The sequence below is a fragment of the Urocampus carinirostris genome, chromosome 16 (assembly GCF_059441175.1).
Source record: "Urocampus carinirostris isolate Australia breed hairy pipefish chromosome 16, RoL_Ucar_1.0, whole genome shotgun sequence".
In the NCBI taxonomy this organism is placed as follows: Eukaryota; Metazoa; Chordata; class Actinopteri; order Syngnathiformes; family Syngnathidae; genus Urocampus; species Urocampus carinirostris.
In genome coordinates, this window is record NC_142364.1 from 8980277 (window position 1) to 9007705 (window position 27429).

Genomic DNA, 27429 nt, shown 5'->3' on the forward strand with positions numbered 1-27429 from the left:
TTTTTTTCATTCTTTTGTGTCTTTTTTCATAGTTTTTTTATTCCTTGTTTTTGCCTTTTCCTCTTTTTCTTATATTTTCCTGATTATTTTCTCCTGTTTTCTTTTTTCCTAGCGATGTACTTCTGTTTTGTTGCTTTATTAGTTTTTTCTCATTTTTCTCTCCTTTTTTACCTTTTATGATTTATTAGTTTTGTCTTTTGTTTAATTTTTCCAAGTTTTTTCTTTTTTTCTTGTTTCCTCTTTTTCTTATTTTTTGTTGCTTTTTATTTTTCCTTTCTCGTTTTTTTTTTCTTTCAGTGTTTTGTTTCTTTTTTTACTAAGCGTTGTACTTATTTTTTCTTTCTTAATTCTTTTTTCTTTTTCATCTCTCTTTTTCTTGATTTTTCTTCTTTTCTTTGATTTTTTTTTTTTTTTTAGGCAGTGCCCATCGCTGTACCCCCGGTAACGCCCCTGTATTGACACATTTATAATTTATTAGAACCACATTTGGGATGATTATGATTTTCTTTAAAATGACAAGACCGAAGATAAAAAACGATTGTGTGTGTTTTTTTAAATATATATATTTATTTTTGGGTCGTTCTTGTTTGTTTATTATTGTCCACAGAATGTGTTGACTTCCGTGTGCGTTAGTGCGCATGTGCAGTCGCTTCTTGATTAAAGGTGCTGGTCGCAGGTGGCGTGTTTGACCAGATGAGTGGCGCTCCATCGACATGAAGCCACGCCAGCTCATTTGTTTTATTTTCCTCTCCACTTTAAATTTGATTCCAGGTATTTTTTCATGCATGTGTTTCTTATATTGACACTTTTCAAGGCTGTTATATATTTTTTAAAGTAATTGACGTTCCTACTTTTCAGGAGACAAAACAGTGGTTCATATATTCTTGACATTCAAAACCCTAGAAACAAAATGGCGGTTGATTTGAATTTAATATATTAATCCTGAGGGCAGCTAATTTGAACATCATATTTTTGTTTAGTTTGGACTTATTATTATTATTTTATATCTTATTAATCGTATTTATCGTGTGGTTTGTAATTTCTGGGTGTGTTATCTCAAATTATTCGGATTTTAATCAAACTGGTGGCTGATAAAAATTTGACGTTCAAAACAAAATGGCGCGTTATTTGAGTTTGCCATTTAAATCTAAAGGGCGGCTCATTCGAATATGTTTTTAACTTTTTATTCGTAGTTCATTCGTAATTTCAGGCTCTGTATGGGAGTTTAAATTCCTCCATGTATATTTCTTGAGCCCAAATTATATTTCTTACATTGCACCATGGCCCTAACCAGAATTATATACTCTAAGTACAGGGTAGGCTTGAAAAATATGGAAAAACGGCTAAAATAAAGTCGAACAAACCTAAAATGTGAACAATGCAGCGTCAGAAGTACTCTATTGCCTTGAAATGGTTCAGTCCATTTAGTTCTCTCGCCCTAGTGTCACTTGCAGCATAGCGGAGTCTGTGGAAACTTTGGTGTGTTACGGTGAGAGTTTGTTATTATGGAAGCCCAAGAGTGTCATAGTTGGATTCGAATATAAAATTATTTACATATAATATGTAACTGCCTTAAAATGATCAATTGATTAAAAAAACGGCATCCTGAAATACGCATTTAGATTTATTAGTATTTGATTTATTTTAAATAAAATGTTATGAATTTTGTTGTATCACTAAGTAAAATGAGAAAAATCAGTCAGGAAACCTGAGTGCTTGGCACCCCCAAAGCTTTGAACCTCAAATCGCCCCTGCATTGCACTGTTTTCAATATTGGTGCAACTACTGGAGTCCCTGCTTTATTTTTTTGTTTTCAATTAGTGCAAAGGACACCCACTTGGTAAATTAACTTGTTTTGCCACGTTACTATGCTACTACCAGGTTAAGTATTAAAAATAGGGTTGAATAATCTGAACCAATATAAAAAAAATCATTTTACTAGAAAATCGCTATGATCCGGCACTGAACAGGTCCGCGGGCACCTCAGCTGATCTTTAGGGGAGACTATTTTGGAGAACCTTTCCCTACTATATATGTGTTTGATTTATAATTCTTGTACCTGTCAGGGCAAAATTTCTTGTGTCATCCAAATCAATGGCAATGTGATGACGGAAGCTGCATTCCTGCTGTTTGGAGATGTGATGGAGAAGGGGATTGCCTGGATGGTTCCGATGAGCTGGACTGTTCTGGTAGGTTTCTTTGGGTCTATTTTAACTAGGGCAGCAACAATAAACCAACTATAATAGATTATTTGAAGCGTTGGCAACTAATTTAATCATCGACTTGTTCTGCAGGGGTATTGATGAGCCACTATACCTGTTAAATCAATGCAAATAAATGCATTACATTTTGTTGAGCATAAATTACCACTTTGTCCAGCAGATAGCGCCCTGAGACCGTATTTTTATAAAAGGCTTATTTTTGTAGTCATTTTTATCGTCATTGCATCATTACAAATTGGCATGAAACAGTCAAACTACAACGTTAACGATTTTAAAGGGAACATATCTAGTTAATAGAGTAGTTACATATTTGCAGTTTATAGCAAATATTTGTATGACTTTGTTATTCGACAAACTTTCTTGTTTTATATTATACAATATTCTGTTTTGTGCACTATTTTTCTATCGGTATTTAAATGAAGTAAGGGAAGTTCGAAATGGTTTTATAAAATCCTATGTATAGTTCTTTGTAAAAAAAAAAAAAAAAAAAAAGACTGATTCTGTAATTAGTGAAATAATATTTAATTGCAGCAATAACCTTAATGAGTTCTGGGCATCAGCTAGTGAATAGTGTTTGTATGCGACAGTCATTAGTTTCTAGTTACTTCATTTGATATGACTGTTGCTCCCTAGATTACTGACAACCAAAAGTTGCTTGTTCCTCTGAAAGTAACCATCTCGTTAAAAATGACTGTATATGCTCGCATTGAAGCTGACCCCCTAAAACTCTTTTATGTCAAATGTAAATGTTCTGCATTTGTATAGCTCTTTTCAAGTCAATGAAGACCAAAGCGCTTTACAATGTGCTTCATACTTTTCCCTTTTACACACTAACAGAGAGCAGCGTCAGGCATGCAAAGCAACTATTTGCTATCGGGGCATTAGGGATTCAGTGTCTTGCCCAAAGACACTTCGACGTACAACACAGAGGAATCGAACTGGGACCTCTTGATCCCAAGACGAGCACTTTACCTCCTGAGCTAATGCCGCCTTAATATGCACATAATGAATAGAAAAAAAACGTATACACCAACCCGCGAAAGCGGTAAACCCTTCATATTTTTGCCGTTTGGTTCTCAACCCACTTGAATTTTTCCTTCTCTATGGGTACTATCCAAGAAGATTTAATCTCCAGGGATAGTGAATTGTAAAAAGAAAAATGATTTTGCCTTAAGTTCTGTGCTCACGTTTGCCTTATTGATTTTGTTGTTCCTGTGTTGACATAAAATGCCAAAGATTTTTTATTTTGTCAATTCCCAATGTACACTTTTTACAAAGTTGAAATCTAGAGAAAGTTCAAAACCGGATTTAATAGAATAAAATGTTATGTGTGTGTATATATAGAGAGGTAGAGGGAGAGAGGTAGAGAGAGATATTTAGATAGAGATATATATATATATATATATATATATATATATATATATATATATATATATAGCGCTTTTCAAGTCAATGGAGACCTCCCAAACTTAACAATGTGCTTTACACTTACTTCACACACCGATAGGGAGTCAGCCATGCCAGGTGTCTACCTGCTTATTGGTGGCATTAGGGATGCAGTGTCTTACCATATAACACGGAGTAGCTGGAACCTGCGACCTCTTGATCCCAAGATGAGCGCTTCACCTCCTGAGCTTATGCCGCCCTATATATTAAAAAAGGCTCTGTAAATGTATGTACATTTTTATTCAAAGTGATTCTGTGTTATATTTTTACATTAAAATGAGACTACATAATAAAAGGCGTTGATATTTAAATTCAAAATGGTGTCCCTGTTTATCCGCTTCTAAATGTTAAATGCAGTAGAACAGGTTTTTAGACCGTTTTACCCAAAGAGCCGTAAAAGCAAAATATTTTTATTTTGGGGGGGAGAGCCACACTATATATTTTGAGAGAAAATTGCTAAACCTGCTCTCAAGACAAGCTTATTCTTCAGCACATTTTATTTCACTGTGTGACATTTTATTAGTTCATGTATTCTATGAAATAAGAATAATGCCAGAGCCTGTATCCCATATAACTACCCCGCTTAAAACTTGCCTCCCTCCCACAGTTGAGTTTTGATGCTCTTTTTGATTGTCATTTGTCTTAAATAATGGTTTCAAGGTGCGAGCAAAGTTCTTTTGTAAAATGTTACAAAATTCTGCAAAAAAAGAACCCGACGATCATACCTTTGGCGCAGGGCGTGAGACGGTAGGGAGTGCTTGCGCTCTTTGCCTAGCTCTAATGCCCACCTCTCACCTAATAAAATTGCCCCTGGGTGCTCGGCTGGCGTTTTTGTGTATTTACAGTCTGTTCTGTGGATTCTCATCCTAAGGTGTCTCAACAGCGAACACGGATTTTTTTAATGAGCTTCCATATAGTGTTCCTTGGTGATGTGTGGCCTAAACAAGTTTTTGGTGTGTGACACCTTGACTGTAAACTGTTGTTAAAAATTTGCCCTATATATATATATATATATATATATATATATATATATATATATATACACACACACACAATTACTAGACAGTATCATACTAATTTTCACCGTTGGGTCGGCTTTGCTTGCACTACAATAGGCTTCGCTCACGCAAATTTGGAACATAAAGAAAAAAATGCATCCAAGCCATAAATACTCATTAAAAAGAGCCATATATGGCTTGCAAGCCATAGGTTCCCGACCCCTGCAGTAGAACTTTATTGTATTGTTTTTCTCTTTTCCTCAGTTCCTCCCGGCTCCTCTCGCTGCCCAGTCGGTCAATTTCCATGCGCGGGCTCCACCGGCTGTGTTGACGCTTCAGCGCGTTGCGATGGACGCAAGCAGTGCCCGTCCGGCTCTGATGAGGAAAACTGTGCAGTCCCTGACGGCTGTTTGGACTCGGACTGGACTTGCCGGAACCGTGTTTGCATCCCCAAGGACTTGCGTTGTGATGGAAAAAATGACTGCGTAGACAACTCTGATGAACAGGGTTGCAGTGAGTGAGATTTAAAGTATAGTTGACACCCTGGATATGCTGACAGAGTTGAAACACTTTAAATTTAAAGTGTGAAATGTGTTTTTCAGCCCCTCTTTATGGCATTTTTTCTGCGCTTTAAAATATCAACAAATAATTAAATGTGTCCAAAAACATCAAATTTAAATCTTGTTGTTGGTGCCTCTGAATTACATCTCCTAAATACCTGATTGTCAATGTCATATAAAATGCTGGAAAATGCATGCAAATGCCAAAATGGTATTGGCTGATCTAACTTTCACAAAGACTCTTTATTCAGTTCAGGTCAATGGTACAATAATGTATTTTTAGTACTGGTCCCAAGACTTGCAGTGATATTAAAGAGAAGCAACAGTATGAAAACTACAGAAACAAAGTTTGTAATTATCAAGAGAGGGAAAGAAGGCACACTAATCGCTAACCTCGCAAAGTTGCATGGCCATAATCGATGAACAATTAGGACTACTAGTACAAATAAGGATGTGATTAAAGCGGGGAAATATTTTACGGGCATATCAAAACTTGCAAGTGGAAGTTTTTAAAATGCATTTTTAATCTGCTGGCGCCTATTCCTCCGCCTGCATCCACTCACTACTCCACTAGACAATCTTCACATGTAATTTTGTAATGAATACATGTATTTTACACATGGGTACAATTTACTATATAAGGTTAGCATTTTACTGGTTTTAATCTGGGGGTTCGGGGCTACGTCTATTTCACTTTGCGATCCCAATCGCAGAGCAAATTTGTCGTACACCAGAGAATCTACTGTATCCGCAAACTGATATTCTTTCATAAATGTGACTTTGTTTTCCAGTATTGTGTAATGAAGGTGATCTGCAGTGCGCAGAGGACGTGTGTCTGACTAAAGACCAAATGTGTGATGGGAAGCTTCAATGCTCAGATGGCAGCGACGAGCCGGTCACTTGCGGTAGGGTTGGCTTTGAAATCAAATGTTTGGATGTGTTTACCATTAAATGCGTCCCATCTCTCCTTTCAGGCAAGAGCTGTTCTCACTACAATGGCGGTTGTAGCCATTTGTGCGTGAATGAATCTTGGGGTGCTATGTGCTCGTGCCCTCCTGGATATGAGCTCTCCCTTAATGGGGCAGTGTGTAAAGGTGACTCCTGCTCAAGTCTGCATTCAACTAAATGATGGTTTCTTTGAATACAGCTTAAAAATCACTGCTAAATTGTCTTCACAGATGTGGATGAGTGTGCTCTCGCCTTTGCGCCATGCTTGCACCACTGCACCAATACAGATGGATCTTACTTTTGCCATTGCAGAGAAGGCTTCGTTCAGAATGAAGGCTTTGCCTGTCTGGCTACAGGTAATGCCATATGATGAAAAGCAATGAGAACTCCCAACTAATTTCCCCCCCTTAAATGGCTATTCGTGCAAATACAAAAATGGAGATCATCAAAAATGATCCTCTTATATGCCAATGTGTCTGCATTCAGGTAATGTCACCAGACTGTTGACTGTACTGAGGACATCTGTCGGCCTCTTAAATGTAAAGTCCCAACGGTTTGATGTACTCCAGACATTGAAGTTCAACCCGGTGGCCTTGACTTACGACATCGGTCGGGGCCTCTTCTACTGGGCCGACGATATGGGAGTCATTTATAAAAGCGATGGGCAACACAGCTGGGAAATTTATGCTGGTTTGTGGCACATTTTTATTGCTGTAATTTTATAAGCTTTGATAACATCATAGAATCTTCCTTTGATTTGTAATATCTGTCCTAAAAACTTGCTCAGGTCAACCTGGAATCAGAAGTATTGCTTGCGATTGGCTGAATGGAAACCTCTTCTGGTCAAATCAGAAGACTCAATCGATCAACATGCTAGCAGATGAGAAAAGTTACACTGCTTTGTTGAGCAAGTCAATCAGTCCCACAGAATTGGTTGTCCTACCAGTGGAGAGGTGCACCTCATTTGTATTAACATGATTGAATCGCAGCCCTAAATGTTTTTAAATGCGTTTGTCTTTCTGGCAGCTTGATGTTTTGGATTAACACGGGCCCAGGTGACAGGGTAACCATTGAGAGGTCCTGGATGGATGGGTCAGACAGAAGCTCCCTGGCGGTGCTTACGGCTCAATTGGCCCATGGACTCACAACAGACGTGGCCGCAAGGAGACTCTACTGGATCAGTGACCTTAAAATGGTGACTTAGTAAGAATGTCGAATTGCTGTGCTTCATCTAGAAAGCTAATCAAGGTTTACTGCTCCCATCAGTCCATTGAGACCATGAAAGTGGACGGGACGGGTCGCTATACGTTTACTGGACTGTTCAACAAAAGAGCGGCTCTTAACCTGGCTGTGTTTGAAGGGTTTTTCTATTGGGTGGACGACAAAGGAGTTTGGCAGGTGCCGCAGACCCAACTGACGCGGAGGAAGTTCCTGTGGAAGTCCACTCTTCCACTTTTTAGTGTTTTTCATGAGCTCCAGCAGCCGAAGGGTAAGTAATTGTCTTCCTCTTGGCAATATTTTTGAATAATTATGTCCAACACTTTAGGCTCATCTGCATGTGCTAAGACCCCTTGCCAGATCTGCCTACTCACCAAAAGCAACCCTGTGGGCTTTACCTGTGCTTGTCCTGACTCCAAAGTACTAATGGTTGATGGAACGTGTCAATGTAGGTTTTTTTAATCTATTCACCAACATTTTCTTTTTCGACGATATAAGTGTTTTCCAACCATTGTGCTGTGACAACAAGTTGTTATTGGCCAATAGGAAGCTGAGTATCGGTCATCAACAGAGTAATTTCTTTTAGCCAGTAGGTGGCAGCAAATGTTTTTTATTCTGATGAGGTGGCAGTGGGCATAAATAATATGAATTTTGTTTGGACTTTGTTTTAGTTCAATTTGCCCCTTTAATTTTGTCTTTCAAAGTATTTTGATTTTGAAAAATGTATTTTAAAAATGGTCCCACTGGCAAATATTGTCAAAAATATTTTTACTATTTAACAATATTTTACAAATATAAAAAATGACGCAAAACTAGACAAAAGGTCAAGGTAAAATAAAAATCACCGAAACGATTAATCTTGCCGCCTGAGCCAAAACTATTAAAGGCACTTAATGTCAACACATTTAAATTGTCCCCTGATGTTTTATTAGTCTGTTTTGACAGGTAAATTGTAACAAAATTAAAACGGGGAATAACTTGAACATTTTCTTTTGGTGTTATACCTTCAATTTTTGTTTTCAATTAAATTACAAGAGCTTGAGAATAAGGGTATAAAGGTTGTCGAATAATCTGCTTCAGATCCCAAATTCCTATATGCTACCTCCAAACGGATCAGCCTATTGGAGTTTAAAGGCAGCGGGCCGATGACAACGGAGATCTTTGCTACTGAGCATGGCATCCTATCATTTGACGTCAACTGGAACACTGACTGGCTTTACTGGGCAAACCAAACTGGCCACATCCTGCGCACCAGTTTAACCCAAGTCAAGAATGAGTGGATTCCTACTTCCATGTCAGGTTAATGGTTATGCAATTTTTAATTTTCTTGATTGATGTATTTGGTCCTTTAAAAGCTAGTTTTGCATGGTCTGTTCGGGTGCTTGAAATCCTTGAAAATGCTTGAATTTTAAGGTGATTTTTGGGTGAAGTGCTTAAATGCGTAATTGTTGCCATTGCTGTGTTGTCGGTCTCTCTAAAACAATGCAATAAATGAGGAAACTCTTAAGTGACATCCACACCTGCTCATGTCCCATGGCATTGGCATGTGAAGAGTCACAGCCCCCTACTGGTTGCACCCAAGAGGACCGCTCGATTTAGAATACTGTCTCACTGAAAAAGCGATCTTTTACCTCCCAAACGCTTCCTCTGATTTTTTTTTTTTTTTTCAATTATACATGTCAATTATAAACACTATGCACAATTTTTAGTAATTTGTAAATGTTTTGCAGAGATCCCTAAAAAAACGCATCGTATATTGTTCATTTGTCTAGAAAATTGGTAAAATATCAAACAATTTAGCTTTTTACACACTTAACTGATTTAAAGTCAAACAACACAAGATTGCTGAATATTCAAAACAATATACAACCCAAAATATTAACTCTTCAATTCTATAAAGAAGTATATGCCAGCAGTAAGCTAGCAACTTCATTTTACAAAAAATCCCATTTTGTTCGATGCTGGATTTCCTCCTTTGAAGGTACTGGAAAAATTGAAAAATCTGCCTTGTATGTGATTATTAAAAAGGTAAACCAACCCTGAATTTAAGTCATAGCTTATCTTTTTGAATTGTGTATTATTAGTGTGTCTTCTCAGAGTTGACCAAAAGAGTGGACTAGTCTATTGGGTGTCTAGTGACCAAACCCGCATCGGCACAGTGGAAGTGGAGAGTCTGTACCAACAGGAGTTGTACCGCACCACCAAGGAGATCCGAAGCCTTTTCCTTGACTGGCTGAGGGGCGTCATCATTTGGTTGGAGGAGGAGGAGATCATTACCATGAGCATGACTGGAGCCAAAGCCAAAGAAATTTTGCCTTTGTCAAGAGTCGTAGGGAACATGGCCTTTGACCTGAGAGCTGCTAGTCTGTTGTGGAACTCTGAGACGGCAGGTTGGTTTTACAAAATGAAGGTTATTACAGAAATTAAAGAAAAAAAAAACATGGTCCTCATCGACCAAATATCTGCTTACCTTTTTTCAATTGCATATACATGTGCTTCTACTTTTAAGGGGTGATGACAGTCAGTCTGCTACAAGGGAAAAATCACAAAGCGGGAAGAAGATGGAACGTCTCTGGCTCAGTGATGGGTGCACTAGAGCCTTACCTTTTGTCCATGTCCAAGAACGTCATGACCCTGTGGGATCGCCGTGATGGTGCACGGATCCAGGAAGTGGCTGTGGGAGGCCCTGTGATAAGTGTGGTTGCAGCACTCGGGGATGTTCTCGCAGGTTTGTTTTTAGGCATTACAGTAGACCCCAGGATAAGCTAATAGTTTCTGAGGTGAGGGTTGTTAAGTGAAATCGCCTAATTACAGGGTATACAAACCTTTGCTTATTAGGTCATGCGATCTGTTCCCTAGATAAAAGCATAACTCGTAAAATACTGCATATAGTATGGTTTGTACATACCTGTATAAATGATGAAATAACATGAGCAGTAGTGGAAAAAATGGAATTTAGCTTTGTGACATGAAATGGTACATGGGAGTTAAAAGATTGTTGCATATGGTGCGGAGATGGTGGATTTAAATTGTAACCTGTTTTAAAAATTCCAACTGTAAGGATTGTCTTGCAGTTAAACTGTTGCTTAAATCCTCCCCTTATTCTAAATTGTCCCAATTGTTGATTGGTTACTGCGCTTTCACTTAGCAATGGTAACTATGTGTTTTATTCCTGCATTTCTCAATAATTGCAAGCCTCATAGTGATCTTGATTTTTGCCATTAACATTACTGCAAGCCTTGGGACCCATTTTGAATACAGTACAAGATATTTCTATTATCTTTATGAAGCATTTGAGAGGCACTGAATGAAGAGAACGGTATTGTGGGAGGGAGTTCTGCCAGTAGCATATCTGTATCTTCATGACTCAGACCAGCATCTTGTGACGCTGACCAATTAGACAGGCGTCATGGAGCAGGAGGTCCATGAGTTGCAAAGTCTGAATTTTGAAATTTTTCTGCGCTCGTTTTAGATGTAATACTGTGGGGAAAATGCGGTAAAGAGGGGCCAAAGAAACATCTCAATTTAGAGTGGGTTCACTGTATCCCATGGGACTACTGTGCCAGTCAGCAACCAAAACCTAATCTGAATCCAGAAGGGACACCTCTTGTATGGTTTAATCAATGTCCTGTTTGTGTCGTTAGTACCAGTTAGCGCTCACTGCACAAAACCATCTGTGGCATGCAAAGGCACATCCATCTGCCTGCCTCAAAACAAGCTTTGTGATGGAAAGGAAGACTGTCCTGATGGAGATGATGAAACATTTTGTGTTCAAAAATGCCCATCCAAAGGTAACTTTTCAACCCGCTTCATTCAGTGGAACCATCCGTGAAGTTAAACAAACTTTCATGTACGAATTTTTAGATTTTAGATGTAAAGACCTGAAAGGTTGCGTATCGACTGCACTGGTGTGCGACGGCCGCTCTCATTGCTTGGATGGCTCGGATGAGGTGGATTGCCCAGCCGTGGCCTCGCTCGTGCCCAGGGTGAACGCTCTTAAGTGTCGAAAAGGCTCCAGACCTTGCAAGAATGGCGTCGAGTGTGTTTTGTACAATCATGTTTGTGATGGTGAGAAAGATTGTAAGGATGGTTCGGATGAGGAGGAATGTGGTGAGTGACTTTGACCATTTTCGTGCCTTCAAACCTGGAAAAATATTTTAATGGCATAAATGTTACAGAGCAAGATCTGAGCTCTCCAAAATCAACTGCCGATGCCTGGAGCATAATCACAACTCCTGCCCCAGCTCTGGCTCCCTGCACAAGCCCATCTGTCCTCTGTCCCCGTGCTTCTGTTCGCCTTTGCATTTCCCCAAAGCAATTTTGTGATGGGCGAGAAGACTGTCCTGACGGCTTTGATGAGAATAACTGTGTGAAAAGATGTTCCTCCAAAAGTAACACGACTTGTTTGGTTACCATAATTCTCATTTGGCTTCTCAATTTTCAAAGAGGGACAGAATTGTATTTATTTTTTTTCCCCAGACGACTTCCGTTGCAAAGACCGAAGAAGCTGCGTCGCAAAGAGCCTAGTCTGTGACGGACGTGCTCATTGTCATGACGCCTCAGATGAAGTGGACTGTCCAAGTGTTGTGATCCCTGCCGGCCAAGTGAAAGCCTTGAAATGTCTTGTGGGGTCACAATTGTGTGGAGACGGCAGCGAATGTGTTCTATTCAGTCACGTTTGTGATGGTGAACTGGACTGCAGAGATGGATCTGATGAAAGAGGATGTGGTAAGAATATAATGGAATTTTTGTAGTCGTAGCTACTAGGGATGCACCAGAATGCATTTAGGACCAACAAATGGTCTCCATCAACAGGACTTTTGGAAGCCTTATTTCAGTTTTGGTTTCCTTCCACTGTTGTCAAGAATGTGTTGCATCCTTTGTGGCTACATAGGCACTATAGTTGATGCTCTCCAGTTCTGCTCATGAGTCTTTTCAACAGGCCCTACAAGGCTTCCAGAAAATGCCAGACAGAGTCCACCACCAGTGCCGGGCAATATTCAACCACCCATCAAGACATCTTGCACAAGCCCTTCCTTTATGTGTCGAGATTTGACATGCATCACGCCCAAACAGATATGCGACGGCAAAAAAGATTGTCCTGATGGAGCAGATGAGAATGCATGCATAAAGCGATGTCTAAATAAGTGTAAGATGGAGCTTTGCATCATTTTGAGATTTTCATAAACAAAGTTACTGATTCACACTCCTCTGGCAGTGGATTACTTGTGCAGAGACAGACGGAGCTGCATTTTGAAGAAGCTGGTTTGCGATGGCCGTGCTCATTGTCATGACGGCTCTGATGAAATGGACTGTCCGGCAATGGCGCCTCCTGCCGCAAAATATAAGGCGCTAAAATGTCGTTTGGGATTCCAGCCATGCCAGGATCAGTCTCAATGCGTTGCTCACAGCCACGTGTGTGATGGCGAAAAAGACTGCCCGGATGGATCCGATGAAAAGAGATGTGGTACGTTGGATGGATAACCTGCAGGCTTTTTAATCTTACCTGACAAATGTGGTAAAATGTGTATATAAACAATTTTCATAAGTGATTTGGTGCTTCACTTATCCCCTTGCCTTCTCCCAAAAAACATTTTCTTGAAGCATTTATATGTGCACTGCGTCAAGGTCAACATTAAAATAGCTGACTTTATCCATTTTTTTGGCAAGAATTTTCACAACTCTACTATAGACAGAACAGTCACTCTTCTGTTGCATTTTTTAACAATTGCAATGCAATCCTAGATTCTGCAGACACATCATCCAGTCAAGGTTCAAACAAATTACCCTCATCCACCAAGGCCTTTGACAAACCTTCACCCAAGCCCTCTTGTACAAGTCCATCCATGTTGTGTCCAAATTCGTTGGTCTGCATCCAGCCTGCACAAATATGCGATGGAAGAAAAGACTGTCCTGACGGCTCTGATGAGAACTGTGTGAAAAGATGTCCTAAGAGTGAGTTGTCACCCTTTGGTTAAACAAGTAATTTATTGAACAATATGCTTTTTCCTTGTCACCGTAGCGGATTTCCGGTGCAAGGATAGAAGGAGCTGTGTCGCAAAGAGTTTGGTTTGCGACGGACGCGCTCATTGTCATGATGGCTCGGATGAAGTCGGCTGTCCTAGTACCCCAATCGCTGGTGGCCGACCCAAGAGCTTGAAGTGTCTGATGGGCTCTAGGTTATGTCGGGATGGCAGCCAATGTGTTCTCTTCAATCACGTGTGTGATGGAGAGATGGATTGCAAAGATGGCTCTGATGAAGAAGGATGTGGTGAGCCATCAGTTACCTTACTGTTAAAGCAAATTAGAGCAGAGCAGAGTTGAGGTGTTTTACACTCAAATATTTACAGACATGACAACAACTCCTCGGGTAAAGGACAACTTGGGTCAAAGTCAATTACCCATCAATACTCAACCGCCTAAGAAGCTGTCTTGCACAAGTCCTTCATTTTTGTGCCCAGATTCTTCATGTATCTCCCATACACAACTATGTGATGGCGTAAAGGATTGTCCTGACGGATCAGATGAGAAAGAATGTGTAAAACGTTGCCCAAACAGATGTAAGTTCTTTCCGCACCCAATTTGTTGCCCTACTCCTGTTGATTTTGCTTTTTACTTCCACAGCAGACTTCCGCTGCAAAGATAAGAGGAGTTGTGTTCCCAAGAAGCTAGTCTGCGATGGCAGAGCTCATTGCCACGACGGCTCAGATGAGCTGGGGTGTCGCCCAGTTGCTCCTTCCGTGACTCGGCCGAAAATACTAAAATGCCGTATCGGGTTCCAGTTATGTCGGGATGGTACAGAATGTGTTTCCTATAGTCATTTTTGTGACGGTGAGGAGGACTGTCGGGATGGGTCCGATGAAGATGAATGTGGTAAGTCAAAATGTTTGGAATATTAGGTTTGTCTCAAAGAATTACACTGGACCCCTGTGTTATGACTTAATCTGTTCTGAGGTTATCATAAAATTGCCATATTTGGGGATAGAAGCCTAGTAATTAGCAAATATATTCTGTATCCCAGATTACATTTTAAATGCTTACATTTTCATAATGCTGTGCAAACCAATAAATGGCAGGCCAGCATTTTATGACCAGATATTTTAGAGCCATACCTCAGTCATATGTAGAAACACCGCAGTTTTGCACGTTTTTGGGCATGCAAAATAATTTGACATGATGGAGAAAAACGCCATGGACTGAGAACTCCTTATTCCACAACATAAATTTAAAACGTAAATATGGGATGCTGTATTTTGGGAGGCGGGGTCTACTGTGCTCAAACTGTAAAATACCCAGTTATTAAATAACTCAACATTTGTCGTGCAGAATTGACAACTTCCAGTCCAAGCTCAACTGAATTACCCACATCTGCAAAGCCATTTTATAAACCGACCTGTAGGAGCCCATCAGTATTATGTCCTAATAGTTATATTTGCATTCGCCAAACACAATTTTGTGATGGAGTGAAAGACTGCCCTGATGGATCTGATGAGTACTGTATCAAACGATGCCCCTACAAGAGTGAGTCGTTAAATTATGAATTAAACCACAAAAGAAATCTGAAAATGATTCTTCTGCCTCTACAGCTGACTTTAAATGCAAGGATGGTAGGTCCTGCGTCTCTCAGTCTTTGGTGTGTGATGGACGGACTCATTGCCACGATGGCTCCGATGAGGTTGACTGCCGGAGCATAGATCCTGGTTTAGCTTCACCCAAGGTTATTACCTGTCGTAAGGGCACAAAGCTCTGTAAAGATGGCACAGAATGCGTACTCAACAGCCACTTGTGTGATGGAGAGAAAGATTGCCAGGATGGATCTGATGAGGAGGGATGCCAGGAAACATGCACACAAGGTTGCTTTTTTAATATACATACTGGGTTTGTATGTTTGCTTGAAATCCTTAAATGCTTGTTTTCTAGGTCAGGAATTTTTTGGGTGAGGTACTTCAATACTAAAAATTGTTGCCATTGCCATGTTTCTTGGCAGTCTGACTTTATGTACAATGCTTTTGGTTTTTAAAAGTGCGTAAAAATGAGGCAATGGTGGATCCAGTCCTGATTGAGTTGTCATGGGAAGTGTTGCTGCCCCCTACTGTCTCATTCAAATGGAAAGGTTTATCAGACTAGTGATGGAAATTCTGAGTTTTTTTTTTTCCGAAAAGTGGCTTCTTTGACCACTCATTGAGAATAAATTTAAATTGAAATATTGTCAAATATAAAATCAATTTTAGAGAATTGCCTACTGAGCAGGTTTAAAGTGAAACAAAAAATCCATTATCAGCAGGGTTGCTGGAGCCCATCACAGCTGTCCTCGGGCAGGGGACACCCTGAACTGGTTGCTGGAGGAAACTCATGCAAGCATGGGGAGAACATGCAATCTCTGCACAGGAAGGCTGGTAGCTGGATTTGATTCCATGACCTCAGAACTGTGCAGCGGACGCGCTAACCGCTCAGCTTCATACTGCCCTGAATGTTAAACAATAAAATATAAATTCAACATGACTTATATTATATTGCCCTGCAACTGGCTGGTAACCCGTTGAGTGTCCACTGCCCGAAGATTGCTGGGATGGGCTCCAGCACGGCTGCGACTCCTGAGGATAAGCTGTTCAGATAATGGATGGATAGATTAAAATATTGACTCTTCAGTGCTATTAATGATAAAACGCAGACCAAAGTAACTAGTCTAAATTCCTTTAACGAATTTAGACATTAATCTTTTGAAAAACAAGCAAAAAAATAAAGTAAACCAAAAAGCGAAATATCCGCAGTTGATTGAATGCACTCTTCTTGGAGCAATCAACATGATCAAAATGAGTCAAAATTGGGCTCATTTTTGTTTTTTATACCTACAGTACTTTTTTTGTCTTCAATATTGATCTCCATTATTACCAAACTTCTATAGAGCCCTGCCTGTATTTGTACACAAGTGTGATGTAATGAAGCCATGTGTGCATTGTTGAAGCAGAATTAATTTTATCTTCTAGCATCCCAAAAAGATCATAAATAGGAACAGCTAAAAAAAAAAAGCATAAAATATGTTCTCGCAGCAAGATGTGGTCTAAGTATTTTAATCAACAATTAAAATGTCCTTTTTAAGTGCTTGAATTTGGCCATAAAGTAGGTGTATCAAACCTGTATACAAAAACAATTATTACGTTTTTCTGTCTAGCAACTCTGTATGACTATTATAACATTTAACAAAAAAATATTCCAACTTATCCCACAAAGGTGAATTTCAGTGCGCTCATGGGGCCATGTGCATCCCTGAGGCTCAAGTCTGCGATGGGAGAGCTCAGTGTAGTGACCGCTCTGATGAGACTGAGTGCTGGGAACGGACCAAAAGCTGCGAGTTCCGCTGTGCAGATGGACATCGCTGCCTCCCCAATAAGTTTGTATGCGATGGCGAGCCAGATTGTGTTGATGGCACAGATGAGTTGGATTGTGGTAAGTTTTTTACAAACATGTACTTGTCCAACAAGTTCTGTAGCTAATGAGTTTAATTTTTTTTAAGAATCTGTGACCACGACATTTGCACCCCTGATCCTGACTTCTGCCCCAGTTTGCATCAGTCCTTCAGTTCTTTGCCCACGTTCCTCATTGTGCATTTCCCCAAATCAGCTTTGCGATAGAAAAAAGGACTGTCCTGATGCATTTGATGAGAGCGACTGTGTTTTCAAGTGCAAAAGCAGATGTACGGCTGGTTAAGGTAGAAGTATCAAGTCACCTAAAATGTTTTCCCTAACACATCTCTCCTGTCCCATTTTAGCTGATTTCTTGTGCAGTGATCGTAGAAAGTGCATACCCAAAACAAACGTCTGTGACGGACGTGCCCACTGTCTGGATGGCTCGGATGAGAAGAAATGCAAATCACCTGATCGTGGCCCATCTTGTAAGCGAGTATGACATATACAACATGGACTTTTTTTTTTTTTTTAAACAAATTTATGCAGCTGTCAGTTTTAAATTGCATTTTTTCTTAAATTAATCAACTGTTAAAATCGGGTGTCTCAATCGATTTTACTGGGAGGGTTGCTGTGGGTGTGCAAAACCTGATGCGCCCCGATCTGCGTTTCGATTTAAATAAGCTACATTGCAAAGAAATATTGAATCTGCTAATTTGTCGAACATGGGTCTGTGACTTGTAAGCACTGCCAGGTGTCAAACCAGGTAGAATTGAGCAAATTGTATCGGAGCAGAGATGAGTCTCAAACGTTGAGAATTGGTTCCCAATTTTAGGCCCTGCCTAGCTAATTGGCACAGGCTGCACTAATATTGAGCTTTATTATTTCATGGGTCCACAATTTTAGTCTTCTGGCCTGCTGTCTGCATATTTTAGAGCCCTGGTTTAAAGGATTTATATTTTGGGAAAACCCATCTGATACACAATGTTAACTTAATTTGTAAACAAGCAATTGGATCTTTCTGTAATTCAACCTGTTAAGTATTCATTTCTCTTCTAAGCCTCCAGGGACAAGACGATTCCTCTGAAATGTCGTAATGGGTTCAAGGCCTGTAAAGACGGCTTGGAGTGTGTGATGTACAGCCACGTGTGTGACGGTGAGAAGGACTGTCAGGATGGATCGGATGAGGAAGGATGCGAGGCTGAATGCAAAAAAGGTACGATTGCGCATTAAACCGCAAATACAGAAAAGCAAAACTATGAATGAGATGGTAGAAGCAACGATTTCTCATTTGCCAGATGAGTTTGAGTGTCAACACGGTAATAGGTGCATTCAAACGAAGCAGGTTTGCGACGGGCAATATGACTGTCAAGACCGCTCTGATGAAATGAGCTGTGAAAGTCAACAGCTAGGCTGCCATCATCATTGCGATAACGCAACGCGCTGCATACCGGACACTTTCCTGTGTGACGGCGAGAAAGACTGCGCCGACGGCTCTGATGAAGCGAAGTGTGGTAAGTGACAGTGGAGAGCCTATGGCACCATGGTATGGTCGGGCCATTGCGGGCTCATTATTAATGACCATTTGATTACAAGTTATCCTGGAGTGCCACGTCCCATTAACACTACTGTAAAATTTGCCTAAAATCCAATTCCAAAAAGTATGTAAATTGAATGCCATTTTGGTTTCTTTTGAAATGCAACTCTGAAGTTTTGTTCTTATTTGAAATCACTGCATGTGCTACTAACATTGAGTAATCTCAGTTGGAATACAGATGTTTTTATTCTCGTCTGATTTTCTTCAATCACATGCCTGCAAAAGAGTGTAGCATGGGCATCTTAAATGGAAAATGGGTGGAACAATACCTCAAAGCCTTACTTGGTACCTTGTCAAATTTGATCACAATCTCTAAAACTCCGTTATACATTTGCAAGGGAAGGTTAAAGTGTTTTCGAAAGTAGCCATTTTAATATCACCAGTTTTCAAAACTATAAACTTAGCAAATGTTTATTTTACTCATGCTAATTTTTACTTTGTAAACATTTGAATTCTTTCCGTGTCTTTCACTAATGTGTACACTTGCGCGCTTGAATGGATCGAGTTGCATTCACGCACGTTGGTTTATATTCTGCTCTTATTTGAATACACATAAAAAATTGCATACTTATGTCGCTAACCAATATGTCAATCATAATCTTGAATCGGTCACTGCTGGATAAAGGAGGCGATATGCGGTTTTTCAATAGTCTGCAATGGGTCAAGCGAGGTGGTAATCAAAAGTTCAGAGGCTAACTGCCATATTGGAAATTATTTTGCGTGTTATTTCTAGATGAAAATTACGTGGAGAAACGCACAACAATGAACGTCAATCAATGCAGAAATGTTTTGGGCGGATTTTCTTTTTATAAGTCAGCATTGTGTGTTGGAGTATTTTACACTGTTGGATTCATTGGACTCCTGTAGACGTAACAAGCCCTATGCTTGTGGAGAATTGTATCATGAGCTGACTTATAGGTGAGCTATGCCGGCTTTATAGTTATTGAGTATCTTGTTTCAGAATGATTGTTATGTTTCTGTGATTAGTACATTTTGAAATGCTCTGCATATCTTGAATACTTATTTCAGTGACTGGTGACATTGTAGAGACGTGAGTTTGCTCAACAGTCAGACTGTTACATGTTTCATGGACTTTTTGTTCAATGACAAATCCAGAAATGTTATTTAATCGTGGCTTACTGGAAAACTACATATTTACATTTAGGCACTCATGTGATGGTCACTTTTTTTTTTTATTATAAACTGACCGGGCCCCTCATCAGACAAGAAGAAAGTTGTGGCCCTCACAGGAGAGTTTGTAGATCTGTCGAACGCCGTTTCATCCAATGACCTATTTTATTTTGATCACAATTTCACCTGGCAGGTTTAACATTCTGCGACATGACTCAATTCCGCTGCGCTAGCGGTCAGTGCGTGTCGATGGCTCTAAGATGCGACGGCTATGCTGACTGTAGGGACCGCTCTGATGAGGCAGACTGCTCGAGACCGCCTCGCTGCCCCACACAGTTGCGTTGCCCACACAGCCACGAATGCCTGCCGAGCGAGTGGTTGTGCGACGGCGAGGAAGATTGCAAGGACGGCTCGGATGAAAAAGTACTAACGGCTCCTTGTGAGGAGTCAAACCGTCATTTAAAATGTTTTTCATATCTAGAACTGTGAGACTAAGCCGCAACCGTGTAGGCAATACCAGTGGCAATGTGGAAGCAGCAGTCAATGCATCCCTCTGTCCTGGAGATGTGATGGGAAGGCAGACTGTGATAATGGCGTCGATGAGGACGAATGTAATTATGCCTTGTATTTTAGCTCTGGGAATCTTTTTTTTTTTCTTAATTTTTATTTTCTTTCACAGGCAAACTGAGGAAAAAGTGCCCTTCTCACCTTTACCAGTGTGGCAGCGGCGAATGTTTGGACCCGAGGCTAGTGTGCAACAGCTTGATGAACTGTGCAGACCGTTCGGATGAGGGTGTGGGATGCACCCTGCGCAATTGTTCAAGTCCCTTTGCTGTTAAATGTGATTATGGTTGCGTCAGCACTCCAAATGGTCCGGTCAGTAGACTTTTGTATTTTTTTGTAGGGAAAGTTGAAATGTTCACGTGGTGTAGAAACGGACGATCATTTCAGATGTTTGGTTTTTTTTTCGCAGAGATGTTATTGTGCTGCAGGTTTCACGCTGCATTCAAGTGGCGTGTCCTGCGTGGACACCAACGAATGCAATTTAATGAAGCATGACACCTGTAAACACACCTGCCTTAACACCCGTGGGTCCTACGTCTGCCAATGCCACCCTGGCTTCTACCTCGAGCCTGACGACAAAAGTTGTAAGACCAAGGGTAGGTGATGTAAAGAGTCATGTCACCAACTTGAATCAAGATTCTTAAAATTCAAGTGTACTCTATTTTTAGATGAGGCACTGCTGGTGGCATCGGTTCAGTCTGAACTTTTACTTCTCGGAGTTCAAAGTGGCTCCCTGCGTCTTCTGTCTTCTGCCAACCGCCCCGTCTTCTCATTAGATTACAACTGGGCTCAGCAAAGAGTTTATTGGCTTAGTCCAGACTACCAGAGTATTCGCTGGGCGGATATGTCAAAGGACTCTACCAACAAAGGGACTCTTATCAAAGGTTCTAAAATGACACTCTAAAACGGATTTTTAGACCAGATGTAAACTTCTATGCAATTACAGGTGTGAAGTCTGATTTTATTGCTGTGGACTGGGTTGGTAAGAACCTGTACTGGGTGGATGGACTGGTGGGGCAAATCAGAGCAGTGCGGCTCAGTGATACAACGTTGAAGTCTCAAGATTTTACTGTTGTGCTGGCTGAAGATCTAGAGCAGCCACGCTCGCTGGTGCTGATACCACACAAAGGGTGAGCTACCCTAGGACAGTTAAATTCTCACCCAGAAGCTTGACTTTGTTTTGGTTCCTTCCCAGTTTGATGTTGTGGTCTGAGATCGGTAGCACCCCTCAGATTCAGCGCTCTGGGATGGATGGCTCAAATAGGAAGGTGGTGGTGATCAAAAGTCTGAGCTGGCCTGTGAGTTTAGCCTACGATTACCTGGATGATCGCTTTTATTGGGCTGATGAGAAGTTGCGCTGCATTGGCTCGGCCTCCCTAGACGGAGATAATGTCAAGGTAAAAGGCTTTTGACATAGATATTTGCATTTCAAATGGTAAAACTTAAGACGAGTTATTGAAAACCATATTGTGCTGACCAGATTCTTCAGTTAGCCGAAACTCCCAGCCCTTTCTCTGTGGCCGTGTTCAATGACCGGCTTTTCTGGTCTGACACAAAGAGAAGAACAATCCGCTCAGCTGACAAGAACACTGGGAAAGATCAAAAGATTCTTCTCAAAAGACCAGGGCAGCCTTTTGGACTCAAGGTACTCTTCCAGTATATTCATTTTCTGAAAAGGAACTTATGTGTTCTGACATGGCTTGTTATGTGTTTATATTTCTCGTCAAAGCACTTTAAAAAATATGTCTAGTTGCAAGTGCTATACAGTAGACCCCAGGGTTGGGACATAAATTTGTCTTGAGGTGAGGATGGAAATCTATGGTAAATGACTAATGGATTCCAAGCCCCTGTTACCTCAGATAAAACATTAACACAATCAATTAGTAAGTCCTAATGTATCTAGTCATGAATATGATTAGATAACATTATAAATATTACTGTTCCTGCCTAAATTGACATTCTGTTCTATGCCCCTTTTTCAGTTGATGCATGCTCTCTCCCAGCCTGCCATATCCAACCCTTGTGAGCAGCTGCGATGTTCCCATATGTGCCTTCTCACAGCTACAGTATCGGCGACACAGCCTGGTGCAGTTTGCCGTTGTCCGAAGGGGCTGCTTCTCTCTAAGGACAAGAGCACATGCTCTCTACCCCTGGAATCTACGTTCATCCTCCTCCTTTCCCCCACGACAGTCTATCAGGTCATAGGCTCATTTTATAGGATGTCTTTATAAAAAGCGTTAAATTACAATGAATAAATACCTCTGACTTCAGGTTTACTTTAAATCCTTGCATAACGATGGAGTTGGTCTGAAAAATATGCCAAACAGCAGAGTCTTGGTTGTTCCTGGAGTTGTTGAAGCCACTGTGCTGGATGTTGCCCTCCAAGCTTCTTCCTTGTATGTGGCTGATAGTAAACAAGGTACAGTTGATGTGCTGAATTTAAGTGGACCCAGGTCGAGACAACCACTGACGCCAGCAGGGCGACTGGTACAACTTAAGGTAGGTCTAAGGAGTTGCTCGAAAATCCAAATTTCCTTTTTAGACTTGTACCCAATGCACCTGAGGCTCATAAATCTTTATTCCCCGATCTGCAAGGATGATTCTGTCCTAGCACTAGCTGTTGACTGGGTGACTTCTAATGTGTACTGGAGTAGCACTAGAAGACCTAATATCCACATAACCAGCAGCCATGACGGCTTCACTACCTATCTCCTGCAGGGAGAACTTCAGGTTGCGATACTTGGTGTATTTGACACGCTTTGTTTATTTGCCCTTGCCACTAATGATGCGAGATATTTTTACAGCACATCACATCCATTGCAGTGCACCCTCCTTCAGGTCAGCTCTGCTATGCAGCCCTTGTGGGCAGTAAGAGCCAGACAGAGGTAAGCTGTGCCTGGATGGACGGCCGAAACAAAGCGGTGTTGTGGACCAAGTCAGTCATCCCGACGTCACTGGTCTTTGCCAACGATGGGACTAAAATTTATTGGGCTGATGCAGGTTTCAACTTTCTCATTTTTCTAAATTTTTCTTGGCGTTCTGATTTTTGAATGTGGTCCTGTCATCCAGCTGAAGGCCTTTTATGCTCCATTGGGCTTAACGGCGCAGGCTACCTACAATACAAAACTGGGCCGCCTGGAGTAATTACTTCCTTCACATACACGGAAAACATGCTTCTTTGGATAACACAGGAAAAGGGTGAGTTTTTTTAATTGGCTACAACCGATGCATGATAAACTATTCATAAGTTATACGATTGACCAGCCTATTCCATTTAGTAAAACTGCTTCCCTTTTTACTTCTGCTGAACTTAATTTGTAATGAGGTTAACATTTACTTGAATATTCAAACATTACACTGTTTGCTATCGTAAGACGACACATCTCTTCAGATTGTGATTGTTGTGTTGTGCAGAGGTCACTAAAATGTGGTTCAGCGACGGCCTCCATCCAAAACAGCTGTGGTTCAAGACAAAAACCAGCCTGGTGGAAATTAAAGCTTATCGTAATGACAGCCAGACAGGTGGGATATTCAATTATTTGATAATTGTGAACTTTTAACTATTTGGCAGTCAAAATAAAAGCCCCTTATAATGAGGTTATCAATTGACTACAAAAGAGACTATCTCGGTAATTTAGAATTGCGTTTTAGTCATGATTCTTAGCATTCTGTAATTACCATTATGATTTATGTAAATAATTATTTCAATTACATATGTTTGAAGTTTAAAAAAGATGGAATTGATTTGAAGTTAGGTTAATTTCAACACCCCAGAGAAGAGGGGTGAAAAAACCCACTTTAGAAATCATTGGCTGCACTCTCCTCTGTCTTGAGGACATTGCTGACACCAAAGTACTAATCTACCACCTCTTTGGCAGACGCTACAGTTCCCTTTAAACAAACGGGCTTATTACAAGCCCACAATACTGTGGAAATAATATCTTGCCTCTGTACAAAATTATTTGTGCAAAATAAAATATGTATAATGTCGTAGCTAATGCCATTGCACTATTCTGATGCGCTTGCAACCTATGCCAGTTTACAACAGAGTTACCGCGGATCCTTAAAGCCTGAAAGGCATGGAGTTCATTCTAAAAAATTGGGCCCTAATAAGCATTTAAAATGTCTTAAATACAATTTTTGAAAGGCTTAAATGTAAACACAATAAGATTTGTTTTAACTAGATTTAAGTACATTTTTCATACATACTGATAAACTTACTTTTTTTCGACTCGGCTGTTGAATTTATATCAAAAGGCATTAAACATTCTAAATATTGTCTATCCAACTGAATTAGTTTTAGGTCTTTTTAGGTATGTCCTGGACAAACATTTGTTGTACACAAAGCTCACTACGTTATCAATGACCCGGTTCATGGTTCACGGATCTCTTAGCCGCCTGGGTCATCGGCACCAAAGAGGACGCAACGATAACTGTTCTCTAAAACTTGCAGGATCCAATTTGTGCGGCAATAATAATGGGGGATGTGAGCACCTGTGCCTGCCTTATCCTGGTGGGCGCATGTGCAAATGCGCTCGTGGATTTTACAGTGACAGCCCCACGTCCTGCGCACCAGAGCATCCTTGTCCTAAAGGAGAGCAAGCTTGTCTTGATGGTAGCAAATGTCTCCAGAACGACAGGTTCTGCGATAGACACGTGGACTGCCCGGACGAGTCAGACGAACAGGACTGTGAGTTATTTGGGTTAAACACCTTCAAATTGGACACATTTTCAGTATCTGTACTATTACGTGTAACTGCCTAAACACATCCACGATAAACTCCACCAGGTCCCTTTGGCCCCACTCGGACAAAGATATTTGAGGAACATCCTCCCAAGTTTGTACCTGCACCTCCTGAGAACTCCATGGACTCTTCATGTGATCAAAAACATTGTAGTGGCCATGGCCACTGTGCCACTCATGGCAAAGCCATTCACTGCCATTGCCTTGCTGGTTACAGAGGACAGTTCTGTCAAGAGAAGGAAATTAGACGGGGCCACGTCGGTGTTATCCTCGTGGTCCTGTGTCTGTTAGTTACATTTTTGGGCATCGCTTTCATTTTTGGAAAAAGGCAGGTTGATCAGTATTTTAAATATAACTGTATTTGCTGACCTAAAAGGCGCACCTAAAAACCCAAATCTTGTCAGAAATCTCTAAGTACGTCATATATATACTCTGCATATGTTAAATTGGATTAGTATTGCATACAATAATTTAGGGTATGCGTTTTACGGTATACTACACTATTGTGCAACGATTGATCAATTCCCAAACTCATAGCATTATATGCAATCAGAATTGAACCCGAGTAATGGTGATGAAAGCACTGACACTTGGCCCCTCGACCACTAGTGACCTACAATAAGGCAATGGAGCTTATTAACGCACAATTTTTTTTCTCACTGTTAGAAACAGATTTCCAGAGTGTCTATTTTTTAAACAAATGTTAGAGAATGGAGAAAGTAGTTACACAAGCGCTTTTACGTACTGAAATTGTGTGAAACGCATCGTTGATATGTAGTTAAAGTGGAGACTGTTTAACCTATCAGAATATACTATGCAAATCGGCGTTTCTGGCATCGTGAGTATAAAGTGATGAGAACTTATAAAAAGGCATTAAAGCTAATTGGTACTACCAGAGGTCTAGTTGCAAAGTGATGACACCCTTACCACCAATACTCTGGTTTGAATTGCATACAATGTTTCTGCATTTCTGTCACCTAGACTTATCGACAAAGTCTTGACATTAATTTGTACAATAGTGTATGAAGAGCCCAACGGGTATACATGAATGCATATGGTAGCTCTTAATCTAGTCTCAAATTAATGTGCCCCAATAGTCAGAAAACCTTTTATATAAAAGTATATGACAAGACATTTTTGGGGGGTTGCGCGCCTTTTATAGTGTGGAAAATACGGTACATGGACAACTTTCTTGGCTGGCTCTTTATTAAAATAGTCTTCTCCCAGAAGGGCCTGGCAATCATTCAGAAGCATATCACCCGACAAAGAAACTTTGATGTCAAATATGTCGCTGCAGTGTGAACATGGAGAGGATTGCGAGGTAAGATTTTTGACCACCACTGATTCAACCATCTTGAATTTATTCCTGTGCCAAAGTTAAGTTTGCTTTTGTCTCCCAACTCCTCTCCCAGGTGCTTGAGTCCTCTGCCGACATGAGGAACCCTCCGATAGCTTCTTAACAGTCAGACATCTGAATGCTGATTGTGTTGGCTATGTCGTCATTTTTTTGTTAAATAAAAAAATCCCACGCTTATAACTAGATATCCTTAGTTATTACCGTCCAGTCTGACAATTTGTGCAGTTTCAATGACTGCTTTTAGCATTTTCCTTTTCAGGTATGTTGCATCAAAACGTATCGTAGAGAAAATTAAATCAACTGAAAAGAATAAAGGATGACTGTTTGCTGTTTTAAGATCAATGCCCTAAATAACTTTAGACCCCTCGTTCATCATTCAGTTGTTTGTCAATTTGAAAATCCTGCAGTTTAAATCTATAAATTAAACAGATCCTTAGGGTTTTTTTTCCCTCCCATTATCCCTTTCCAGTAACAATACAGTCACGTGAACTTATGAAATGGAACCAGACATGTTGCAACCAAATGAGCCTTGAGAACCTGTGCCCTGCCCACCTCCTACAAAGATTAGGAACAAAGTTTCAAATGGAGGAAAATAATAGCATTTGGCACCAAATTTCTAAGTGTGAAGCCAACACTTGATAAACCAATCAAGTTCCGAGGCTAATGCAAAAGACGAGTAGCTCATTGGCATGAAAAGTGTGAATGTTGATGGACAGGAAATTGAACAAAGCCTAGAGCGATGATTTTACTGTAGTTCTACATTGTTTTTGTAGATCTGTTATAAGTATAAAAAAATAGGCAAAAGTAATTAATGTACAATGTAGATGTTAAAGATTGTTTTGGACTGGCAGTGATGTCAAGCTCATTAACACTTGAGTGACAGAATTTGCACCGTCTAAATGAACCTTATTCAGAAAAAATAAAAAACTGTTTTGTAGATACGAGTAAATTTGTTGATGTCAGAACTCTTGTGCGGTGCAAGATAAAAAATAAAATCCGCACTACCGTTGCCCAGACATGTTGCAACATCACTGCAGTAATTGATACTAATTCATGACTGGGAAGTATGATCCTGAATCACCCTGACTTGATCATTCTTGGCCAATTCTGTTAAAGTTACCTTGTGTATTTTGTAATCTTGGTTAATCCTAATTGCGAGTGTGCTTACAATGCCAACACATTCAAGTTGAGCCCGTGTCACATTCTGCAGCCACGGGTCAATTTTCACACTCAATTGCAG

The 27429-nt window shown here is 40.4% G+C and overlaps 1 protein-coding gene across 3 annotated transcripts; it reads left to right on the forward strand.

Annotated features, from left to right (window-relative positions):
* Positions 1–662: 662 nt before the first annotated feature.
* On the forward strand, positions 663–26369 carry lrp13b (low-density lipoprotein receptor related-protein 13 b). Of its 3 annotated transcripts, none has more exons than XM_088355638.1 (49): positions 663–771; positions 2067–2189; positions 4931–5179; positions 6018–6131; positions 6201–6320; positions 6405–6530; positions 6661–6864; positions 6962–7127; positions 7201–7369; positions 7441–7663; positions 7721–7840; positions 8473–8691; positions 9477–9782; positions 9902–10120; positions 11037–11183; positions 11257–11502; positions 11571–11783; positions 11872–12120; positions 12335–12541; positions 12611–12859; positions 13138–13347; positions 13415–13663; positions 13743–13952; positions 14017–14265; positions 14719–14913; positions 14979–15245; positions 16624–16839; positions 16907–17086; positions 17162–17284; positions 17857–18012; positions 18095–18310; positions 19718–19947; positions 20006–20135; positions 20204–20400; positions 20498–20684; positions 20757–20972; positions 21035–21218; positions 21284–21485; positions 21569–21733; positions 22071–22286; positions 22360–22587; positions 22684–22818; positions 22893–23088; positions 23158–23286; positions 23503–23610; positions 24542–24778; positions 24878–25160; positions 26060–26153; positions 26245–26369. In XM_088355638.1, exons 1-49 carry the CDS (start codon positions 714–716, stop codon positions 26290–26292), a joined length of 9183 nt encoding a protein of 3060 aa, XP_088211764.1. In that variant the 5' UTR covers positions 663–713; the 3' UTR covers positions 26293–26369. The 3 variants fall into 3 exon arrangements, with proteins under 3 accessions (XP_088211764.1, XP_088211765.1, XP_088211766.1); XM_088355639.1 differs by having other exon boundaries at positions 26063–26153; XM_088355640.1 differs by lacking the exons at positions 22071–22286; positions 22360–22587; positions 22684–22818; ... (5 more) ...; positions 26060–26153; positions 26245–26369 and adding an exon at positions 21818–21868.
* The last annotated feature ends 1060 nt before the right edge of the window (positions 26370–27429 follow it).

Bases quoted from the DNA above. Each gene is read 5' to 3' on its own strand.
- lrp13b (XM_088355638.1), top strand. From the start codon at position 714: ATGAAGCCACGCCAGCTCATTTGTTTTATTTTCCTCTCCACTTTAAAT. The intron at 8,692-9,476 runs GTTAATGGTTAT...GTGTATTATTAG, and splicing joins GATTCCTACTTCCATGTCAG to TGTGTCTTCTCAGAGTTGAC. The intron at 20,685-20,756 runs GTAGGTGATGTA...CTCTATTTTTAG, and splicing joins CAAAAGTTGTAAGACCAAGG to ATGAGGCACTGCTGGTGGCA.